General features: G+C 54.2%; 2 protein-coding genes across 4 annotated transcripts; one reads left to right on the top strand and one right to left on the bottom strand.

The window, feature by feature from the left end:
• The first annotated feature begins 713 nt into the window (after nucleotides 1-713).
• GPHA2 (glycoprotein hormone subunit alpha 2) lies at nucleotides 714-2,692 on the top strand. Its single transcript, XM_004051470.4, has 4 exons — nucleotides 714-1,327; nucleotides 1,699-1,801; nucleotides 1,988-2,172; nucleotides 2,289-2,692. Exons 2-4 carry the CDS (start codon nucleotides 1,699-1,701, stop codon nucleotides 2,388-2,390), a joined length of 390 nt encoding a protein of 129 aa, XP_004051518.1. The 5' UTR covers nucleotides 714-1,327; the 3' UTR covers nucleotides 2,391-2,692.
• PPP2R5B (protein phosphatase 2 regulatory subunit B'beta) lies at nucleotides 2,688-19,423 on the bottom strand. 3 transcript variants are annotated; one of them, XM_055354454.2, is made up of 15 exons: nucleotides 19,331-19,423; nucleotides 11,942-12,515; nucleotides 11,035-11,499; nucleotides 10,060-10,256; nucleotides 9,065-9,166; nucleotides 8,819-8,911; nucleotides 8,558-8,688; nucleotides 6,787-6,846; nucleotides 6,579-6,687; nucleotides 5,677-5,730; nucleotides 5,553-5,603; nucleotides 5,294-5,413; nucleotides 4,270-4,397; nucleotides 3,916-4,017; nucleotides 2,688-3,465 (listed from the first exon to the last, which is right to left on the bottom strand). In XM_055354454.2, exons 3-15 carry the CDS (start codon nucleotides 11,231-11,233, stop codon nucleotides 3,318-3,320), a joined length of 1,494 nt encoding a protein of 497 aa, XP_055210429.1. In that variant the 5' UTR covers nucleotides 11,234-11,499; nucleotides 11,942-12,515; nucleotides 19,331-19,423; the 3' UTR covers nucleotides 2,688-3,317. The 3 variants fall into 3 exon arrangements, with proteins under 3 accessions (XP_055210429.1, XP_055210430.1, XP_063549312.1); XM_055354455.1 differs by lacking the exon at nucleotides 8,819-8,911 and having other exon boundaries at nucleotides 19,331-19,397; XM_063693242.1 differs by lacking the exon at nucleotides 19,331-19,423 and having other exon boundaries at nucleotides 11,942-12,718.
• Between the last annotated feature and the right edge of the window lie 51 nt (nucleotides 19,424-19,474).

Here is a 19,474-nt window from a genome sequence, read left to right as displayed (position 1 = left end):
GCAATGACCCCGAAGCGGGGCTGCCCAGAATCACCACAGGCTTCCTTTGGCTCTCCACCTTGCCCCAACCTCTCTGGCCACTGCTGCCTGGGGGTCTTTCTCCAGCTTGCCACATTCTTGCTCAAGTGTAGTTTAGCACCATGGATGGACAGCAGATTTGAATTTGAAATCAGCCCTAACATTAACTAGCTGGGTGACTTTTAGTAACTTTCTTTCTTTGAGCCTTAGTTGCCTCATCTATAAAACCAGAGTTGGACAAATAGATCAGCTTTGCTGGGGTTGATGACTTCAGGCCCTTTCAGGAGTCAGGTCCCTGTTATTCCAGGGCTAGGGGAGCACTCCAGCTCAGAACGTTACTCTGTAGCACAGGATGTGAATCATCCACTGATACCATGGCCATGCAGCTCTGAAACAGACAGCAACCCCTAAACCCCCGGCCCTGCCACCAAGCACATCTCAGGAGACCTCCACTGGTATAATTTCCCTTGTCCCTAAGAATCTCCTTCCCCAATCCCTTTCCTTTGCAGTTAGAAAAAGGCAAGCAGGACTGAGTTTAGTGGTTTTAAAATTAGGGGTGCGGCCAGGCACAGTGTCTCATGCCTGTAATTCTAGCACTTTGGGAGGCCTAGGCAGGCGGATCACTTGAGCTTAGCAGTTCAAGACCACCATGGGCAACATGGCGAAATCCTGTCTCTACAAAAAAATACAAAAGTTAGCTGGTCATAGTGGTGTGCCTGTGGTCCCAGCTACTCAGGAGGCTAAGGGGGAGGATGGCTTGAGTCTGGGAGGCTGGGAGGTGGAGGTTGCAGTGAGCCGAGATAACACCACCACACTCCAGCCTAGGTGACAGAGCCAGACCCTCTCAAAATAATAGTAATAAATGATAATAAAGTTAGGGGTGATCAGGCCCTGAACAGGGAAATGTTCTGTCCAAGGTCACAGAGCAAAGAGAACCCAGGTGCCCACAACTCAGCCAAGAGTCTTGACCCCTGTGTCGTCAGCTGCACACACGCTGCACACTCCACCAGCTCCTAGGCTTCTCTCCACATCTGACTTATCGAGGCCTGGACTGTGGGTAGCTTTTTGGACAGAAAGAAGCAGAAAGCAGCAGGAGCTGCTCTCCGAGGACCACACCTCAAAGAGCAAGATCCCCCAGGTGGGATCGCTCTGAGGCTTCAGGCAGGGGAGGCTGGTTTGAAAGCCGATCTCCAAGAGGGCGTGGCTCCAAAATGCTGCAAATAAAAGCCTGGAGAGCCAGCACCAAGCTGGAGACCAGCAGGAGGCACAGGAAAACTGCAAGCCACTCTGTTCCTGGGCCTCGGAAGTGGTGAGCTCGCTGAGACAGGAGGAGCTCTGGGGAGGGTCTGGGAATGTGGACGAGGGCCCTGCAGGCCAAGATAGGGCAGATGGAGGGAGGAAGATGTTTGCGCTCCAGATGGCGAAGAAAATTCCAGGGAAGGGAGAATCACTGCACAGAGGGCTGACACACAGGTCCTTTCCAGAGACAGCTGCTCACACTCACACCCATACACACACACACACACACAAAGGCAGATACAGGGAAAAGGCAGCACCATTCAGACACACCTCACCTGTCAGACCAGCCAGCCCTGGCTCACTCAGCTGGAATGCAGTATTTAAAGAACTCGCCATCCCACATGGACACCCACGTAGAGACATCTCCCCACTGTGTTTCAGATGCCTATGGCGTCCCCTCAAACCCTGGTCCTCTGTCTGCTGGTCCTGGCAGTCACTGAAGCCTGGGGCCAGGAGGCAGTCATCCCAGGCTGCCACTTGCACCGTGAGTACCTCTGGGACCGGAGGGCTAGGAGGAGTGGAGGTTCTGGGTGGGACCAAAGAGCTGACAGAGTGGACGGTGGGGCAGGCAGCACCCTAAAGGGCCCCACACTGAGGCACAGGCAACGGGAGCTGGGGCGAGGCAAACCTTGGCAGAGGCGCCGTCTACTGCTTGCCTATCTCCTTCTAGCCTTCAATGTGACAGTGCGAAGTGACCGCCAAGGCACCTGCCAGGGCTCCCACGTGGCACAGGCCTGTGTGGGCCACTGTGAGTCCAGCGCCTTCCCTTCTCGGTACTCTGTGCTGGTGGCCAGTGGTTACCGACACAACATCACCTCCGTCTCTCAGTGCTGCACCATCAGTGGCCTGAAAAAGGTGAGGAGGGCCCGGGCCCGGTGGATGGACGCTGGGGTCGCAGGAAGACCAGGGAGATGGAGATCTTAGACAGCCCTGAGAAAGGGGACTGCAGCACGGACTCCCCTCTCCCGCAGGTCAAAGTACAGCTGCAGTGTGTGGGGAGCCGGAGGGAGGAGCTCGAGATCTTCACGGCCAGGGCCTGCCAGTGTGACATGTGTCGCCTCTCTCGCTACTAGCCCATCCTCTCCCCTCCTTCCTCCCCTGGGTCACAGGGCTTGACATTCTGGTGGGGGAAACCTGTGTTCAAGATTCAAAAACTGGAAGGGGCTCCAGCCCTGATGGTTATTTGCTATGGAATTTTTTTAAATAAGGGGAGGGTTGTTCCAGCTTTGACCCTTTGTAAGATTTTGTGACGGTCACCTGAGAAGAGGGGAGTTTCTGCTTCTTCCCTGCCTCTGCCTGGCCCTTCTAAACCAATCTTTCATCATTTTACTTCCCTCTTTGCCCTTACCCCTAAATAAAGCAAGCAGTTCTTGAATTTCTCTCTTTATTAAGTCTACCCCCAGCCAGGGAAAGAGGAGTAGACCATGATTACTGTGAACCCCCCCTTACCCCAGGACACTGTGAATCTCTTCTTGCCTGTGCCCTCCCCCTCCCCCGCCCAATAAATAAAAAGGGGACAAGGAAGTACACAGCGAGGGAAGGGAGGAGTGTGCACCCAGGACAGTGTCTGTGTAGAGGGTGAGCTGGGCGAGAATAAATAGACCATGGACCCCATGGTGGGGATAAGGAAGGACCTCGCATTGGCCAAGGCAGGGGCAGGCGAGGCACTGAGTGCCCTTGCCCAAGGCCAGGAGCAGAGGGTGGGAGCCCGCCTGCAGCTGGAGCCCAGCTTTGCGGGGCAGGGGAAGATCCCTGATGGCAGCTTCCTGGTCAAGCTTGCCCTTGTCAAGTCCTGCCACGAGGGGCTGAGCATTCTGTTGCCAAGACCACCATTGCCTCTCCTCGTCTCCCCCCAGTGAAAGCTGGGCTGGGCAGGGAGTCCTCAGAAGCCACTCTGGCAAGGCCAGGGGTAGGTGTGTTTCTCTCTGGGCCCCTGGACAGGAGAAGGGATAGAGGGACTGACAGCTCTGGGTTTAGCTTTTCCCCTTCTGAGGTGCTGTCTAGCTCTGACCCCCACTGGCGGCCACCTGGGGTGTAAGCCGCTGGAGGGGGGCCTCCTTGGCCCCCTGGGTCCCCTGTAGCCGGCGTAGCCGCAGCTCCTCCAGACCTTGCCATAACTCCTGACGCTCCTGGGCCTTCTGCTGCTCCCTGGGGAGAGAGGGTGAGGCAGCTCCCTTTCCTGGGGCCCCCCACAGTCCAGACTCCCTCACAGTCCAGACTCCCTCACTACCCCCACACCGGCAAAGGGAAGGCATGGAACCATTTTTGTTCTGTGACTCCATAAAAACCCTCTACTGAGGGAAGAGAGCAGAGGACAGACAGATCCCAGCCTGCAGTCACAGAGAAGATGACGGGTGGGGCCTGAGTGGTTCTGGCTTCTGTAGGAAGCTACAGGGAGTCAGAACAAGTCTGAGCTACTTGAAGAATGACGGGAGGATACAGGGGCAGACAGTCAGGCATAGGATGGCAGGAGCATGGACAGTCTTGCAGCATCTGATCAGACAGAGTTTGGGGTAGTCCTTGGGTTCCCTCCAGCCATGGGGGTCTGATTCCTCCCTGCTCTTCTCCCTTCCCCCACACCCAGCCCCCAACACTCACTGCTGCTTTTCCAGCTTGTAGGAGGCTGTGAGCTCATCAAACAGCTTCCCATTCATCTCCATGAAGGTCTTGAGCACATTGTAGATCAGTGATACGATGGTTCTTGGCAGGGTCAAGGAGGGACGAGGAGATGAAACAGCTTTGCTTTGCCCACCTCTCCCTTTCCCTGCCCTTCACATACAGCATTCCACCTGAACACAAGCACTGCCCACTTTCCTGTCCTTTTCACCACCCCTGGGCCATCTTTTGATGCTTTCTGTGATACTCTCCAGCTAGGAGTAACCCTAGGGTCGGGTCTGGACTGGCTGGCCCTGGTCCCAGTTTCTGTGAGTTAGGTCATGGCCTGGCACTCACTGGTTCCAGTGCTCCTTGGAGACTTGGTAGAGGGTCCCAAACACAGCAGGCAGCACAGTGTGGCAGTTGTCCTCAATGAGGCTTAGGATATACTCATTGTTCCAGAAATACAGAGCCCGCTCTGCAACCTGGGGCAGACAAGATGGCAGAGTGATTAACTGGCAGTGGCTTCTCTCTGTGTGCAAGGTCTGGTGTCCATCACTACCTCAACGCCCAGGCCCCCTGACCTTCACACACCCCACCTTCAGGGCTTATCTGAGCCCTGGAGGAAGCAACAGTGTTGAAGGGAAAAGAGTTCTAGATACGGAATCCAATGCTGCAGGGTGAATCCTAACCACTACAGACTCTACTATGCCATGTGACCTTGGGAGAGGCATTTAACCTCCCAGCCTCAGTTTTCTCATCTGTAAAATGGGCTAATAATACCTATCTCAACAGGATGTTATAAGAATCAAATGAGACACTAGACTTTTAGGTGTTTAATGAACCGAAGTGCCAGAATCACTGTGAGGAAGACTTGACTTCCACTGGGTTATGGCCCATAAGAACGGGAGGAAGTCTGCACATGCTTGCAGCAGAACCTGAGTTAGTTAGCTGGGATGGTGCGGGGAAGCCTGGCTGCATCCCAAAGCGAGTCTAATGAAATCTAAGGCCACTAGCAAAAGGGGAAAAGTGATAACAGTCCTCCATCACATTCTGGATCACACTTCAGTTTACCAAACATGTTTACACTCACAATCTCTTCCATCCTTATCCCCACCCTGTGAAGAGGTTGTTGGCCCATTTTACAGCTGCAGAAGCTTAATCAGAATCAGAGTGGTGCAGTGATTTGCTCAAGGCCCCTCAGCCAGTGGAAGGCAGGTCCAAGGCTTCACCCTAGGTCTCCTGACCCTAAGTCCAGCATCTCCCCATTACCAGACCCGGGATTGGAGGAGAAACTGAGGGCAAAGGGAGCTTTATTAGGTCAGCTACCCAACCTTTCCAGGCCAGCCCTGCTCCCATCCCCGCCTGTCCTGCCTCATACCTGGAAATGGGGGCTGGAAACACAGCGAGCCACCTGCTTAAAAAGGGGCTCCTGGATCTTCACAAACTGGGAGGGCTCGATGACATCAAGAATCTCTTCCATCTCCCCCAGAAACATCACCTGGGTGGGTTGGGGAGGGGAGTAGGGACAGAGGGGCAGCAGCTCACATCTCCCCCTACACATACACACACCTGACTGCCTTCTAGAGGCCGAGCCCTCCCAGCCTCCCTCTGGTGGGCATCAAAGCCCTTCTTCATACCTCCTTCTGGGTGCAGGTTTTTGGCCAGTATTTGAGCAGCCCCCGGATCACCTGTGGGAGATAAGACAGAAAGGAGTCACGCCTGCAGAGGTGAGAGGCTGCCTTAGCCCCCAGAGGTACTCACGTGCTCCGTCAGAGTGGCATCCTTCTCCAGGAACTGCACCACACAGTATGCCAGCTGCAGGGGGTGACAGGTGGAGGGAAGGAAGACGGGTCAGGAAGGCACCAGGTGCCAAGGACTTGCTGCCCAGGACAGAATGCCAAACACTGCTCACCCACAGCCTGTTACTTTCTTATTCACCAAGCATTTATCACCTGCCTAGGATGTACCAGGCATCACACTCAGTGTGCTGGGAATACAACTCTGATCTCACGGGGAGTGGGGACAGTCAATAAACTCATCTTTATAAATTTTGCAAAAGGTTCCATAATATGGCTAGTGTGGTGGCTCACGCCTGTAATCCAAGCACTTTGGGAGGCCGAGGCGGCAGAATCACTTGAGCCTGGGAGTTTGAGACCAGCCTAGGTAACATAGCAAGACACTGTCTCTACAAAAAAAAAAAATTTTTTTTTAATTAGCCAGGCATGTGGCATACATCTGTGGTCCCAGCTACTCGGGAGGCTGAGAAGGGAGGACTGCTTGAGCCCAGCAGGTAGAGGCTTCAGTGAGCCATGTTCATACCACTGCTCTCCAGCCAAGGCAACAGAGTAGGGTTTTGTCTCAAAAAAAAAAAATTGTGTATCAAAATCTCCCATAATAGATTTGTGTATCCAAATATTTGGGAATATAGAGGGAGAAGAATGTAATTCTGCCAAGGGAGGGTAGAGAAGAAAAGCCTGGCTTCACAGAGCTGATATCTGAGGTTAGCCTTAAAGCGCCAGTGGGAATTTTCTAAGGTAGATGGAACAGAATTACAAAGACAAAGAAGGTGAGATAGGATCCCTGGAGGATCTGACCTCCAGGACCCACTGGCTTCTCTGACTGTCTGGAGCTCCTGCTGCAGCAGGGCCAGGCCTGGGCCTCACCTGGGCATGGAAGACAGACAGCGACTTGACAGAGTGCAGGGGGATCAGGACGCGAACCAGGAACTGCTTGTGCTCCGTCTTCAGGGGCAGCGCAAAGCCATTGATGATGCTGAGGAGGAGGCAGAAGAGAGGAAGAGGGCTCAGGTGACCTGGCCCCCGTCCCTCCTTCCAGAATCCTGAACTCCAGCTGAGGCCCAGGGAGAATCACCTTCCTAGGATCTCCAGCAGCTCAGCCACACCATTGAAGTGCTCGAATTCATAGATGAACCTGCAAGAGAAGAACGCAGGTGGGCTCAAAGCAAGCAGGGTAGGCCCAGTGCCCCCTTAGGCATCCTGCCTGCACACCCTCACCTGCACGGCACGTTCATCCAACTGTCCCCCAACCCAGAGGCCACGCTCCCTTCCCAACATCCCAAACCAGGCCCCATTGAGATCCCCGCCCCCCCACACTGAAATGCCCTTCTCAGCCCAGCCACCTCTGCCACTGAGTCCCAAGCTCAAGGCTGTCTTGCCAGTCAACCAAGAGAATGACAAACACTTAGCACATCTACTCCGTACCATGTAAGTCTCAGAATTATCCAGGGAGATGGGGCTTATGAAATCCATCACATGGATGAAGAAATCAAGACTCAGTGGTTAAATAAAACAACCTCAATGTTAATAGGCAGGGAATCTAATGAACTCCAAGGTGCAGGAGGACAGGGATCATGGCTCACCCATTTTGTAGCTAATAACAATAACAACTAATGTTTCAGAGTCCCGGCCTCAGTCCAGGAGCTATGCTGAGCTTTGCAGGAAAGGCCCCATGTCACCTCGATAATGGTCCCTGAGTTAGTACAAGCAGCATCCCCATTTTTATCTTATCTTTGAGATGGAATCTCGCTCTGTCGCCCAGGCAGGAGTGCAGTGGTGCAATCTTGGCTCACTGCAACCTCCACCTCCCAAGGCTCAAGCGATTCTCCTGCCTCAGCCTCCTGAGTAGCTGGGATTGCAGGTGTTTACCACCACACTCAGCTAATTTTTGTATTTTTAGTAGAGACGGAGTTTCACCACGTTGGCCAGGCTGATCTTGAACTCCTGATCTCAAGTGATCTGCCCACCTCCAACTCCCAAAGTGCTGGGATTACAGGCATGAGCCACTGCACCCAGCCAGCATTCCCATTTTAAAGATGAGCAAACTAGGAGAGAGCTTAAGTAATTTGCCAAAGTTCACCCAAACGTTGGAACCAAACTCAAATGTAGGCCATAGAGCTTCAGAGCCATGGTCTCAACTACAAGGCCACGTGAGCCTTGATGCCCAGTGGGTGCTGGTGCTCAGTGCATGTTTGCAGAAAGAATCTCTCTCTGCGTCCTTATGGCCTGGCATGATAAGGGTCAAATGATTCAGCTCCTAGGCCCCCGGACTGACCCAGTCCCTGCAAACCATTTCATCTCTCTTGGCCTCTACTTTCTCGTCTGTAAAATGGAAATAAATACCCATTCTCTGTCAACTTCACAGGCTTTGTATAATCAATATGTAATACGTTACTGAGAAAGGGCTTGGAAAACAGAAGTTCTACAAGGGCCCCTGCAGCCCAGGAGACTTTGCTGCAGTCTTCTTTTTTTTCTTTTCTTTTCTTTTTTTTTTTTTGAGACACAGTCTCCCCCTGTTGCCCAGGCTGGAGTGCAGTGGCATGATCTCGGCTCACTGTAAACTCCACCTCCTGGGTTCAAGTAATTCTTGTCTCAGCCTCCCAAGTAGCTGGGATTACAGGTGCCCACCACCATGCCTGGCTAATGTTTGTATTTTTATTAGAGACGGGGTTTCACCATGTTGGCCAGGTTGGTCTCAAACTCCTCACCTTAGGTGATCCACTCACCTCAGCCTCCCAAAGTGCTGGGATAACAGGTGTGAGCCACCGCACATGGCCTTTGCCGCAGTCTTCTAACAGCCCTCTCACCCTCCCCAGGTCTCTGCTGGGCAGGCAGCAGCCACTCACCGGAGGAAGATGTGGTTGCACTGTTTGCGGATGTAGGCCCGGAGACCCAGGAACTTGCCATAGACCCGGTGCAGGATGGTCTTGAGGTACTCACGCTCCCGGGGGTCCTCGCTATCAAATAGCTCCAGGAGCTGTGGGAACCAGAGTCACGGTCAGGGTCAGGGGAAGGGTCCACCCCAGGTTGCTTCCATCCTATCCCTGGCCCCTCAGAGAGCCTGCCCCTGCCTTGTGGTACCACCCAGCCTGGGCTCCCCACTTCACCATCAGGACAAACTTTTGATCCACATATCTCTTGGCCACGGAGGGCTGGAAGTCTGGGCTCTCCAAGAAACGCAGGAAAAACTCATATACCAGCTGGGGGAGGGGGACAGACAAAAAGGTGAGTTCAGTAACAGCCTCACCCACTCATTCCACCCTATGGCCCTCATATATGGCTAAGGAGGCCCTCTCCCCATGCCTTGGATCTCTTCTGAAACTTGGATCTCTGTCTTCCCCAACCCTTCGGACCTGCAGGTGTGGCCACGAAGGCTCAAGATTGGGCTCATCCTCTTCAGGGTCAAATTCAGGGTTCTCACTGGGCGGCAGAGTCCGGAAGATATTCACTGAGATCTGAGTGGCAGAGTTGGGGTTCATTAAGGAAAAGCCCTTGAAGCCAGAAGCCAGGGAGTCTCTCATTCAAAGCTTTTTTTTTTTTTTTCTTTCCCAAGACAGGGTCTCGCTCTGTTGCCCAAGCTGGAGCGCAGTGGTACAATCTCGACTCACTGCAACCTCAACCTCCCAGGCAGGCTCAAGCGATCCTCCCACCTCAGCCTTCTGAGTAGCTGGACTACAGTAGCACACCACTATGCCCGGCAAATTTTTAAATTTTTGTAGTGATGCGGTCTCACTGTCAGGCTGGTCTTGAACCCCTTGCCTCAAGTGATCCTCTCGCCTTGGCCCAAAGTGCTGGGATTACAGATGTGAGCTGCTGCTCCCGGCCCTCATTCAAAGTTCTAGTGGGTTGATTTCAGCATCTGCCCCAGCAAGCAGTTCATTCCTTGGGCAATCATCACCTGAACGCCTAGTTCGTGCAAGCCCTGGGCCAGGGGCTGGGAACCCAGGGGTGAATGGGACACATCCCTGCCTTCTAGGCAGGTGCAATCCAGTGGGGAGAACAAGGCTAGAAGCTGTGAGGTCTACGGGCAGGAAAAGGGAGATTTCCAGCTTGGTTATTGACAGCGGCTTCTTGGCAGAGGCGGCACCTGAGCCAGGCCATGGATGGTATGGGGTGTGGGGCAGGGCACTCCAGGTCTCAGGCAAGCATAAGCAAAGGTGTGGACGTGGGGCAGGCCCGGAGGCATTCAGTGGGTGTCGGGCAGCAGCAGGTCGGGGGGAAGGAAGACGTGGACTGAGGCCAAGCCGATGAGTACAGGGTTATTCTCCACGCAGGGGTCCTGTGGACAGGAAACGGGGCTCACACGCCCTCTCGGCTGGCCCTCGGAGCCTGGGTGGCAGGTGCTCACCATGCGGATGATGTCTGGGTAGACGGGCTCGATGAGGACACCCCGGGTGCTCCCCACACACTCCACCAGCTCGTTGAGGGCTGCCCGCTTCACCTCCTTCCCCTTGAGGTCGGCCACACAGTCCAAGAAGTCAAACATCACCCCACACTGGGCCAGCTTCCGGCTCAGCAGCTCGTGCAGCTCAGAAGCCGGCACATCTGGGGAGGAGAGGGCATCCTGGGCCTGGGCCCCAGCTCCCCCAGCTGCCCCAGCTGTGGGTGGGACAGACCCTCCTAATCTCCACGGCTGCCTCTGCTGCCCCCAGGCCCCATGCTCTTGCGCCATCTCCTGCTCCTTGGAGACAGCAAACAACTACTGTCCCTTCCTCCATTCCTGGGGTTTGAGGGTTGCTTTTCTTCCTCCTAATCCAGGCTCAGAGAGTACGATGGCCTGAGTTTTAAAGCAAGATCACAAATCCTGGATGCAGCAGCTTTCCACAGGTGCCCCAAACAGCTGCTGCCTCCCTGTCAGGTGGCACCCTGTTCTAAGGGCCAGAAATGGGGAGGGGTTCAGGGCCAAGGATCTCTACGGTGTCCTCAGGCTTGGCCAGTCTGGCCCTATGGCCTAAGGCTGGGGAAGGGACCTATGAGGTGATCCCAGGGACCCCTGCCAAGCGCCTGCTCCAGGGATCCGGCAGCTGGCTGGGCTGATAGTGGCCCCCTGGAACCCAGGCTATGGGCCCCACCCTTGGCCTTGGTCTGCCCCTAGGGTGGCACCACCTTCGGATGTCCCACCTCCAAGGATGACAGGCCAGTCAGGCCATGCGTCAGCAGAGAGGGCTGGAGGGCTGGGGTCAGTTCTGATGGCAGAGAACCTAGCCTGGAGGGGTATCCAAACTCCCTCTCTTGGCAGCTGCCCGCTGCCTCCCACCCCACCCCATGGCCCTGCTGGTCCCCTCGGGGGTTCGGTTCCCCCAGTGGTCAGCAGCCAGCTCACCTTTGAGCAGGGGCAGCGGCGTGAGCTCCTGCTGGTTGCTCTGATAGCGGAACTGAGAGGAGCTGTGGGAGCGGCGGGGCCGGGCTCTGCGGAGGGAACGGCGGGAGAAGCCGTCCACCTTGTCGGGTGGGGGCACAGGCGACAGCCCGGGGGAGGAGGGGCTAGTGGGGGTGCTTGCAGGGGGCAGCTTCGTCTCCATGGCGGTCAGGCGGCAGAGCAAGCTTTCAGAGCCCCGGGGGTTCTCTCTGGGCCTGGGAGGTGCTGGGTGAGACTGGACAGACTAACTTGGTCCCATCCTGTCCGGGCGTTGGGGGGGGGGGGCACAACCACAGTCCTGGGCCCCCCCCCAGGGCCTCCTGCAACTGCCCAGTCCTGGGGGGCAGACAGGGTAGAAAGGAGGATGGCTCAGGCCTCAGATCCTTCCTGGGGGTCCCGAAGAGTCCAGTTAGGGTTCCCACCCTGGCTCTTTTGAAAACGAAGTCAGGCAGAAAGATCAGCAAGAAAGAGACAGAAAAAGCCCATCAGTTCCTCAGAAGAGCCGGGAGGCTGCGTGGAGTGCCCAGGTCTTTTCCCTCCTATCCTTGCCCAGACCCTAAAATAGGGGTGCAGCCCCCTCCCATCCTGGACATGTCCCTCCCTTCTCTCAGACAGAAAGCCTCCAAAACAACCCCTCCCAGAATAGGGCCTATCCCCCAAGCCAGCCCCGACTCAGAACGGAGCCCCGATCGTCATCCCTGCCCCTTTCAGAATGGAACGCATCGCTGCTCCACTAAACCCGGCCACTTGGGACAACCCCAAGACTGGAGGTGCTGTCCCGATGCCACCCCGCTCCTAGAACCTGGCACCCTCCCCCACCTCAGCTCCTCCTTCCTGGCCCCCCAAACCTCATGGGGTGGGGGACACTCACTTCTCGAAAACCCAGACTTCGGTCGCCAACCCCCGGGGGCTGCCCGTAGGGAGGGCGACGGCCGTTCAGGGCCCCTTCGCAGCGGTTCCGCTCGGGGCGCTGGGGCTGGGCGGCGGCGCTCCTGGGTTCTCTCCCGGGCTCCGGCGGGGGGGCTAGAGCATGCCCCCAACTCAGCCCCGGGCCGGGACTGGGCGCTTGGCGGGCTCTGCACCGGCCGTCGCAGCGCGCGGATCTCCGCTGAAGTCCTGGGACTCCGACCCAACGCGGTGCAGCGCAACGGGAGCCCCGGCTCGGCTCCGTGCGCACCGGCACCCGCCGCCCAGCTGCTCAGGATGACATCAAGTCACCTCCCCCCGCCCGGCCCGCACCTCCCCGCGGGCTGAAAGGGGGGGCTGCGTCAGGAAGGCTCGGGGCCGCTGGGAGATGTAGTCCCCGCGCCGTTTAAAGTGAGCTGCTAGACCAAAGGGGACACTTGAGGGCAGACTCGGGGGTGAAGGCCGAAGCTTTTGAAACCAGAGAGCAGAGTGGGATGGGCTCTAGCCGGGGGCGGGAAGCCTGGATTCTAGAAGGGAGGCTGCATAGGGAAAGAAGAGGGCTTAGGAGTTTGCACCAGGAAAGTAGGGTGATGCCAGGACACTGACAGGAAGGAGTCACAGCAAGCTATGCCAGGCCCACAGATTTGGCCTGGGCCTTCTATGCCCTAGGCCATCCCCCCAGGAACCTCACCCTTACCCCAGAACCACCAGACACTTCAGAAACCCCTTGGAAACCAGCACTGGACTAGTTAAAAGTCTGTGATGAGTCAGTGCTTGCTGGGAGGGGTGTGGTGCACCCAAGCCTGCTGGGAGATGCAGTCCATCCTCAGGCCTGCAGTCCCCCTCCCGTCCCTTGCTGTCTATGGTGACATCATGGTCTCCAGTTTAAAGGGCCAGTCCTGGAGTGGCAAAGCCCGAGAGGAGGAGGTTTTCTCCTGGAGCTGCCACCTCATCCCAGGCAGCCTAGCCTTCCCGGACGGACCTTTCAGCCCCCCTGGACCCTAAGATGTGCTGGGTGGGTCAGTGTCTCTTGCTCAAAATCCTGCTGCTGGTATGCAAGGCACAGGTGGGAGTCCAGGAGTTTGGCATGCTAACCAAAAGTTCCCAGCCTGCAGTCCTGGGCGCCCCCTCCTAGGATCCTGGACCCCAACACTCTTTATAGCCCTGAACTCCATCCCGCTACACTGCTGTGAAATCTCCACCCTGAAATGTTGCCTGGATGAGCAGCTGGTCCATGGTGAGCAGTAGGAAAGGGTGATGAGACCAGATAATGAGGTCGGGGAGGGGACTAGGGGCCTTTTCAGAGTCTGCCCCATCTTGCTTTGGGTCTTGGTGACCACTCAGTGCTCCAGCGGAACCACCCAGCCATCCTCCCAGTTGCAGAGGAAGCCTGGGTGTGCAAGAGGTGCCCGCCTACCAAAGCAACAGAAGGCAGAGGCCTGCACCGAGGGCCACAGTTCACCAGGCTGGGGTCCAGGACTCCAGCACTGGAGACCCAGCAAGTGCTCTGCTTGCTCAGGAACCTCCGGCAGGCCTTGCCCATCCGGCCCTTGGTGTCCCTGTCTGTCCAATGGGAATCCATGATCTCCCTCCTTGCCCACCTCCCAGGCTCTTCTGCATCCCTGAACAAGCTGAGGGAGGGCAGGCCCACAGAGCCTCTGCAGCCAGGCAAGGACCCCGAGGCCAAGAGAGGAGAAGCGCCTTGCCCAGTGTCACACAGCATGTCATCAAAAGTTGGGGCCAGGGGCCAGGCTTCCACCTCCCAGCTGGCTACAGCCCACCTCCACAAGCCCCCTGGGTACCAGTGCCCTGGTCTCAAGGCTAGACTGACCACACAGGACTTGCGTTTTATATAAAGGAAGTGCTAAGGCCAGGTGTGATGGCTCACACCTGTAATCTCAATACTTTGGGAGGCTGAGGTGGGAAGATCACATAAGCCCAGGAGTTAGAGGCTGCAGTAAGCTGTGATTGTGCTGTCGCATTCCAGCCTGGGTGACAGAGACCCTGTCTCAAAAACAAAACAAAAAACAGAGATGTTCCATTTGAGAAATGGGACACTGAAGAGTAGAGGAGAGGGATAAGACTCCTGGAAGAAAAAAAAAATTTTTTTTTTTTTTTTGAGATGGAGTCTCGCTCTGTCACCCAGGCTGGAGTGCAGTGGTACAAACTCGGCTCACTGCAAGCTCCGCCTCCTGGGTTCACACCATTCTCCTGCCTCAGCCTCCCGAATAGCTGGGACTTCAGGCGCCCACCACCAAGCCCAGCTAGTTTTTTTGTATTTTTAGTAGAGATGGGGTTTCACCATGTTAGCCAGGATGCTCTCGATCTCCTGACCTCGTGATCCGCCCACCTTGGCCTCCCAAAGTGCTGGGATTACAGGCGTGAGCCACCGTGCCCGGCTGAAAAAAAAGACTTCTGAAGTGGTGGCATTTGAACTGGGTCTCAAAATAGGCACAGTGTCACTTGGAGGATGCAAGGTTGAACATTCTTTTTTTTGTTATTTTTTGAGACAGAGTCTCACTCTGTCACCCAGGCTTGAGTGCAGTGGCACCATCTCAGCTCACTGCTGCAACCTCCACCTCCCAGGCCCAAGCAATCCTCCTGCCTCAGCCTCCCAAGTAGCTGGAACCACAGATGCATGCCATCATGCCAGGCTAATTTTTGTTTTTTTGGTAGAGACAGGGTTTCGCCATGTTGTGCAGGCTGGTCTCAAACTCCTGAGCTCAAGTGATCCATTCGCCTCAGCCTCCTAAATGCTAGGATTACAGGAATGAGCCATTGCACCCGGCTTTATTTTATTATTATTATTTTTTTTTTGCAGTGGCGCGATCCTGGCTCACTGCAACCTCTGCCTCCCGGGCTCAAGCAAGCCTCCCACCTCAGCCTCAGTCCCGAGTAACTGGGACCTCAGGCGCATGCCACCACTCCTGCCTAATTTTTTGTATTCTTTGTAGACACAGGGTTTTGCTATGTTGCCCAGACTGGTCTCTAACTCAAGTGATCCTCTCGCCTTGGCCTCCCAAAGTGCTGGGACTACAGGTGTGAGCCACCATGTGTGGCTTTTACCACAATTTAAACGAAATGCATTACATTGTGTTATATGCAACGACAGATGTATGTTCAAAACAAAAAAAAGTCACCCATTTCAGTTGTACAATTCAACAGTATTGTATTTATAGATGAAGTTCCATGTATTTATAGATGAAGTTTGCTTTTTCAGGTGTGTTCCAGATCCCCCTGTTCTCCTGGCTGCCCCTGAGCTACCTGGAGGAGCTCCTCTGGCCTGGACACCCAGTTCCCTGCCAGCTGCCTGGGATCTCCTCCCTCCAGCTCCACCCATCCTTGAGGGATGGCCTCTCTTCCTCCTTGAAAGCCCTTCCCTCTGACAAAACCCAAGCTCTCCACCCAGGACAGAGTCAAAAGCTGCAGCCCCCAGGCCACCTCCATGATCCCTTTCTCACCCCAGAGGGTGGGCCATCCCTGGGGAAGGGAGAGACCCCTTCAGGGCCCCTGAGGTCTGAAGCACACAGTTTGCCTGATGAGTTTTCACCTCATCTAAGGTGGGAAGGATGCCCCCCGACCTGGGCAAAGCCTGGCCCTCCCCATTTTCTCTCTATGGGGAGGAATCCTGACCCCAAACTTCCCCTGACCTCTTGAGTTGACTGGAATCCAGTTGTCCAGTAGAAGAAGCCCCTAAATGCAGTGCCCAGGGCCAGTGTATTTGTTAGAACTGCTGGACCTAGGCCAGGTGCAGGGGCTCATGCCTGTAATCTCAGCACTTTGGGAGGCAGAGGCAGGTGGATTGCTTGAGCCCAAAAGTTCAAGACCAGCCTGGGCCACATGGTGAAACTCCATCTTTACAAAAAATAGAAAAATTAGCTGGGCATGGTGGCATGAGCCTATAGTCCCAGCTACTCGGGGAGGCTGAGGTGGGAGGATTGCTTGAGCCCGGGAGGCAGAGGTTGCAGTGAACTGTGATCATGCCCCTGCACTCCAGCCTGAGCAAGAATGAAGTACTGGCTCAAAAAAAAAATTATATATATATATAGAACTGCTGGACCTAAGGCTGGGCGCAGTGGCTCACACCTGTAATCCCAGCACTTTGGGAGGCCGAGGTGGGCAGATCATGAGGTCAAAACTTCGAGACCAACCTGACCAACACGGTGAAACCCCATGTCTACTAAAAATAGAAAAATTAGCCAGGAGTGGTGGTGCACGCCTGTAATTCCAGCTACTCAGGAAGCTGAGGCAGGAGAATCACTTGAACCCAGAAGGCAGAAGTTGCAGCAAGCTGAGATCGCGCCACTGCACTCCAGGTTGGGAGACAGAGCGAGACTCCGTCTCAAAAAAAAAAAAAAAAAAAAAACCACTGGACCTAAAGTGGGGCTTGGGACTTCGTTGCAGAATGCCCCATGGGGTTCCCAACACCCCATTTCCTCCCAACAGAATATCGTCCCCTTTACTGTGCGAGGATTTTTTGCTCACTCCTTTAGCTCCTACTCCGAGGCTAGGTTGGAGAATGACTGTCTCTGGAGTTGGTTTTCGATGGAGCTTGTCTGGGGAAGTATCTTTATGTCCTCTCAGTCCTGTCTAATCTTCTGCTGTGGCACACACATGGCACTGGGAACTGGGGCTCAGGAATGGACCCGCAGGCACCAACCCCTAAGAGACGGATGTGCCCACCAGTTCAGTTACAAGAGACAGATGTGAGTGCAGCCTGACCCTGGGGTCTCCCTCACTGGAGGAGAGCAAACTCCCAGAGTGGCGCCAGGGGTCTAGAAAGGACAACTTTTCTTGGACCAAGAGAATATCCCCTTCTATCCCCACCACCTTTGGAAGGAGGAGAAGTGGTGTTTTTTCTTTTTTCTTTCCTTTTTTTGTTTTTGAGATGGAGTCTTGCTCTGTCACCCAGGCTGGAGTGCAGTGGTGCAATCTCAGCTCACGGCAACCTCTGCCTCCCGGGATCAAGTGACTCTGGCCACCTCAGCCTCCCAAAAATGCTGGGATTACACGTGTAAGCCACTGTTCCAAGCCTCTTTTTTCTTTTTATGATTTCTGAATCTTAATGCTTTTTCATTCATTCGCTCCACAGCATTTAGGCACGTAGCCTTGGTCTCCTCTCCCTTAAGAATGGGGATATTAATAGAACCTCCCTCATGAACATATGGTGAACAGCAGAGCAGATGAGATCATGCACGTAAAGTAACAAGCCCAAGGCCTAGGACATCACACAGGCTTAATTCATGGTGGCAATTATATTTACTATTAATTTTTTTTTTAGACAAGATCTCCGTCTGCCACCCAGGCCAGAGTGCAGTGGTGCATTCATAGCTTCACTGCAACTTCAAACTCCTGGGCTCAAATGACCAAAGGCACACACCACCACGCCCGGCTAATTTTTTGAAACTTTTTTTTTTTTTTTTGTAGACACAGGGATTCAGCTATGTTGCCCAGGCTGGTCTCAAACTCCTGGGCTCAAGCGATCCTTCTGCCTCAGCCTCCCAAAGTGCTGGGATTACAGGAGTGAGCAACCCAACCCGGTCTATTATTATTAATGTAATAATCAGTTGGTGAGCACAGTACTGCCCCCAGCCTGCCATGGAAGAAGGCAGAGCTCTCGATTCCTTCCACAAGCAGTTTCTTTTTTTTTTTTTTTTGAGACAGAATCTCGCTCTGTCAGCCAGGCTGGAGTGCAGTGGCACAAACTTGGCTCACCACAAGCTCCGCCTCCCAGGTTCACACCATTCTCCTGCCTCAGCCTCCCGAGTAGCTGGGACTACAGGCGCCCGCCATCACACTCGGCTAATTTTTTAAATATTTTTTAGTAGAGATGGGGTTTCACTGTGTTAGCCAGGGTGGTCTCGATCTCCTGACCTCATGATCCCCCCGCCTCGGCCTCCCAAAGTGCTGGGATTACAGGCGTGAGCCACCGCGCCTGGCCCATAAGCACTTTCTGAATGGCTGTCCTATCAGCCTGCCTCCCTGAATGGAGCCTGTTCCTTCCAGGTAATGAACTATCTCCACTTACTAACCCAACCCCAGTTACATAGGATAAAACTGAGGGTCACAAGAGGAGAAGAAACTACCTATGGGTGGGACTGGAATACAGGTCCCTGCCCCGTGGGCCAGGGCGGTTGCCCTTGCTTCAGGCTGAGTTTTGGCATTAGAATGTAAGAGTCCAGCTCCCAAGTAAGATTAAAATAGAAACACAGGCTAGGTGGGGTAGCTCACACCCGTAATCCCAGCTACTCAGGAATTCCTTGAACCCAGGAGACAGAGGTTGCGTGAGAGGAGACTGCACCACTGCACTCCAGCCTGGGCAACAGAGCAAGACTCCGTCTCAAAAAAATAAATAAAATAGAAACATAGGCCGGGCGCGGTGGCTCATGCCTGTAATCCCAACACTTTGGGAGGCCAAGGCAGGCTGATCACCTAAGGTCAGGAGTTCGAGTCCAGCCTGGCCAACACGGTAATTAGCTGGGTGCGGTGGTGCATGTCTGTAATCCCAGCTACTTCGGGAGGCCAAGGCAGCAGAATCATTTGAACCCAGGAGGCAGAGGTTGCAGTGAGCCAAGATTGTGCCACTGCACTCCAGCCTGGGTGACAGAGAGAGTCTGTCTCAAAAAGAAAAGAAAAGAAACATAATTATCTATGGCTGTTCCTGAAGTCGCCCATGATGTAAGAGGTTTTGTGTGGCCGCCCCCTACAGAGCAGCGGTTGGCAAACTTTTTCTGTGAAGGGCCAGAAAATAAATGTTTTAGGCTTTGCAGGCCTCTGTCTCAAGTACTGAATTCTGCTCTTGTAGCAAGAAAGCAGCCCTGGGCAGAACTTAAGCAAATGAGCAAGACTGTGTGACACTAAAACGTTATGTATAAACACTGGAATGTGAATTTCATATGATTTTCACATGCCATGAAAAGTTCATTCTTCTTTCGATTTTTCCCCTAACCATTTAAAAAACATAAAAACCATACTTAGCTCAAAGGCTGTACAAAAACAATGCCCCCCTGCTTAAAGGAGGCAGAATCCATTCTTTGATTTTAGGACTAGAGATATGAAAAGCTATTATTTCAGAGAGGTGCCTAAGGCCTGACCGACGGCAGAGAGAAGGGAGGGTCAGTTAATCTCCCTCTGAGCATTCCGGGGTGAGGAGGGGAAAAAAGACCTTCCTTGGTGATGGATTCAGAGCCCTTATTTATTTTTGTTTGTTTTTGAGGCAGGGTCTTTCTCGTATCTTAATCTGTTTTCTTACCTGTAAAGCGGTGGCAATAATCCCTACCTTGAGCGATTATTAAGAGGGCTCAATGAGATAAAAGATGGTAAAGGATTTTTCAAAATGAGAATTTTTACTCACTTAATTGTTTCCACAGATGCGCGCTTAAGATCGCGCACTGAGTTTACTCCTCTGGGGAAGGCTTCTACGAAGTTTGATGGGACACTGTCCCTTTAAATCCTCCCCAACCACTTAAAGTGGTTGGACGAATCAGCACATGCGCAT

The sequence above is a fragment of the Gorilla gorilla genome, chromosome 9 (assembly GCF_029281585.2).
Source record: "Gorilla gorilla gorilla isolate KB3781 chromosome 9, NHGRI_mGorGor1-v2.1_pri, whole genome shotgun sequence".
Lineage (NCBI taxonomy): Eukaryota > Metazoa > Chordata > Mammalia > Primates > Hominidae > Gorilla > Gorilla gorilla.
Note: the sequence above shows the minus strand (reverse complement) of the source record. Positions and strands in the feature narration are given on the sequence as shown.

Excerpts from the sequence above, each read along its gene's own strand:
- PPP2R5B (XM_055354454.2), bottom strand. The coding sequence starts at position 11,233 with ATGGAGACGAAGCTGCCCCCTGCAAGCACCCCCACTAGCCCCTCCTCC. Across the intron at positions 9,167-10,059 it reads ACCCAGACATCATCCGCATG|ATCTCAGTGAATATCTTCCG; the intron begins GTGAGCACCTGC and ends TCTGCCACTCAG. Across the intron at positions 3,466-3,915 it reads TACAAGCTGGAAAAGCAGCA|GGAGCAGCAGAAGGCCCAGG; the intron begins GTGAGTGTTGGG and ends CTCTCTCCCCAG.
- GPHA2 (XM_004051470.4), top strand. The coding sequence starts at position 1,699 with ATGCCTATGGCGTCCCCTCAAACCCTGGTCCTCTGTCTGCTGGTCCTG. Across the intron at positions 1,802-1,987 it reads CCCAGGCTGCCACTTGCACC|CCTTCAATGTGACAGTGCGA; the intron begins GTGAGTACCTCT and ends ATCTCCTTCTAG. Across the intron at positions 2,173-2,288 it reads CCATCAGTGGCCTGAAAAAG|GTCAAAGTACAGCTGCAGTG; the intron begins GTGAGGAGGGCC and ends CCTCTCCCGCAG.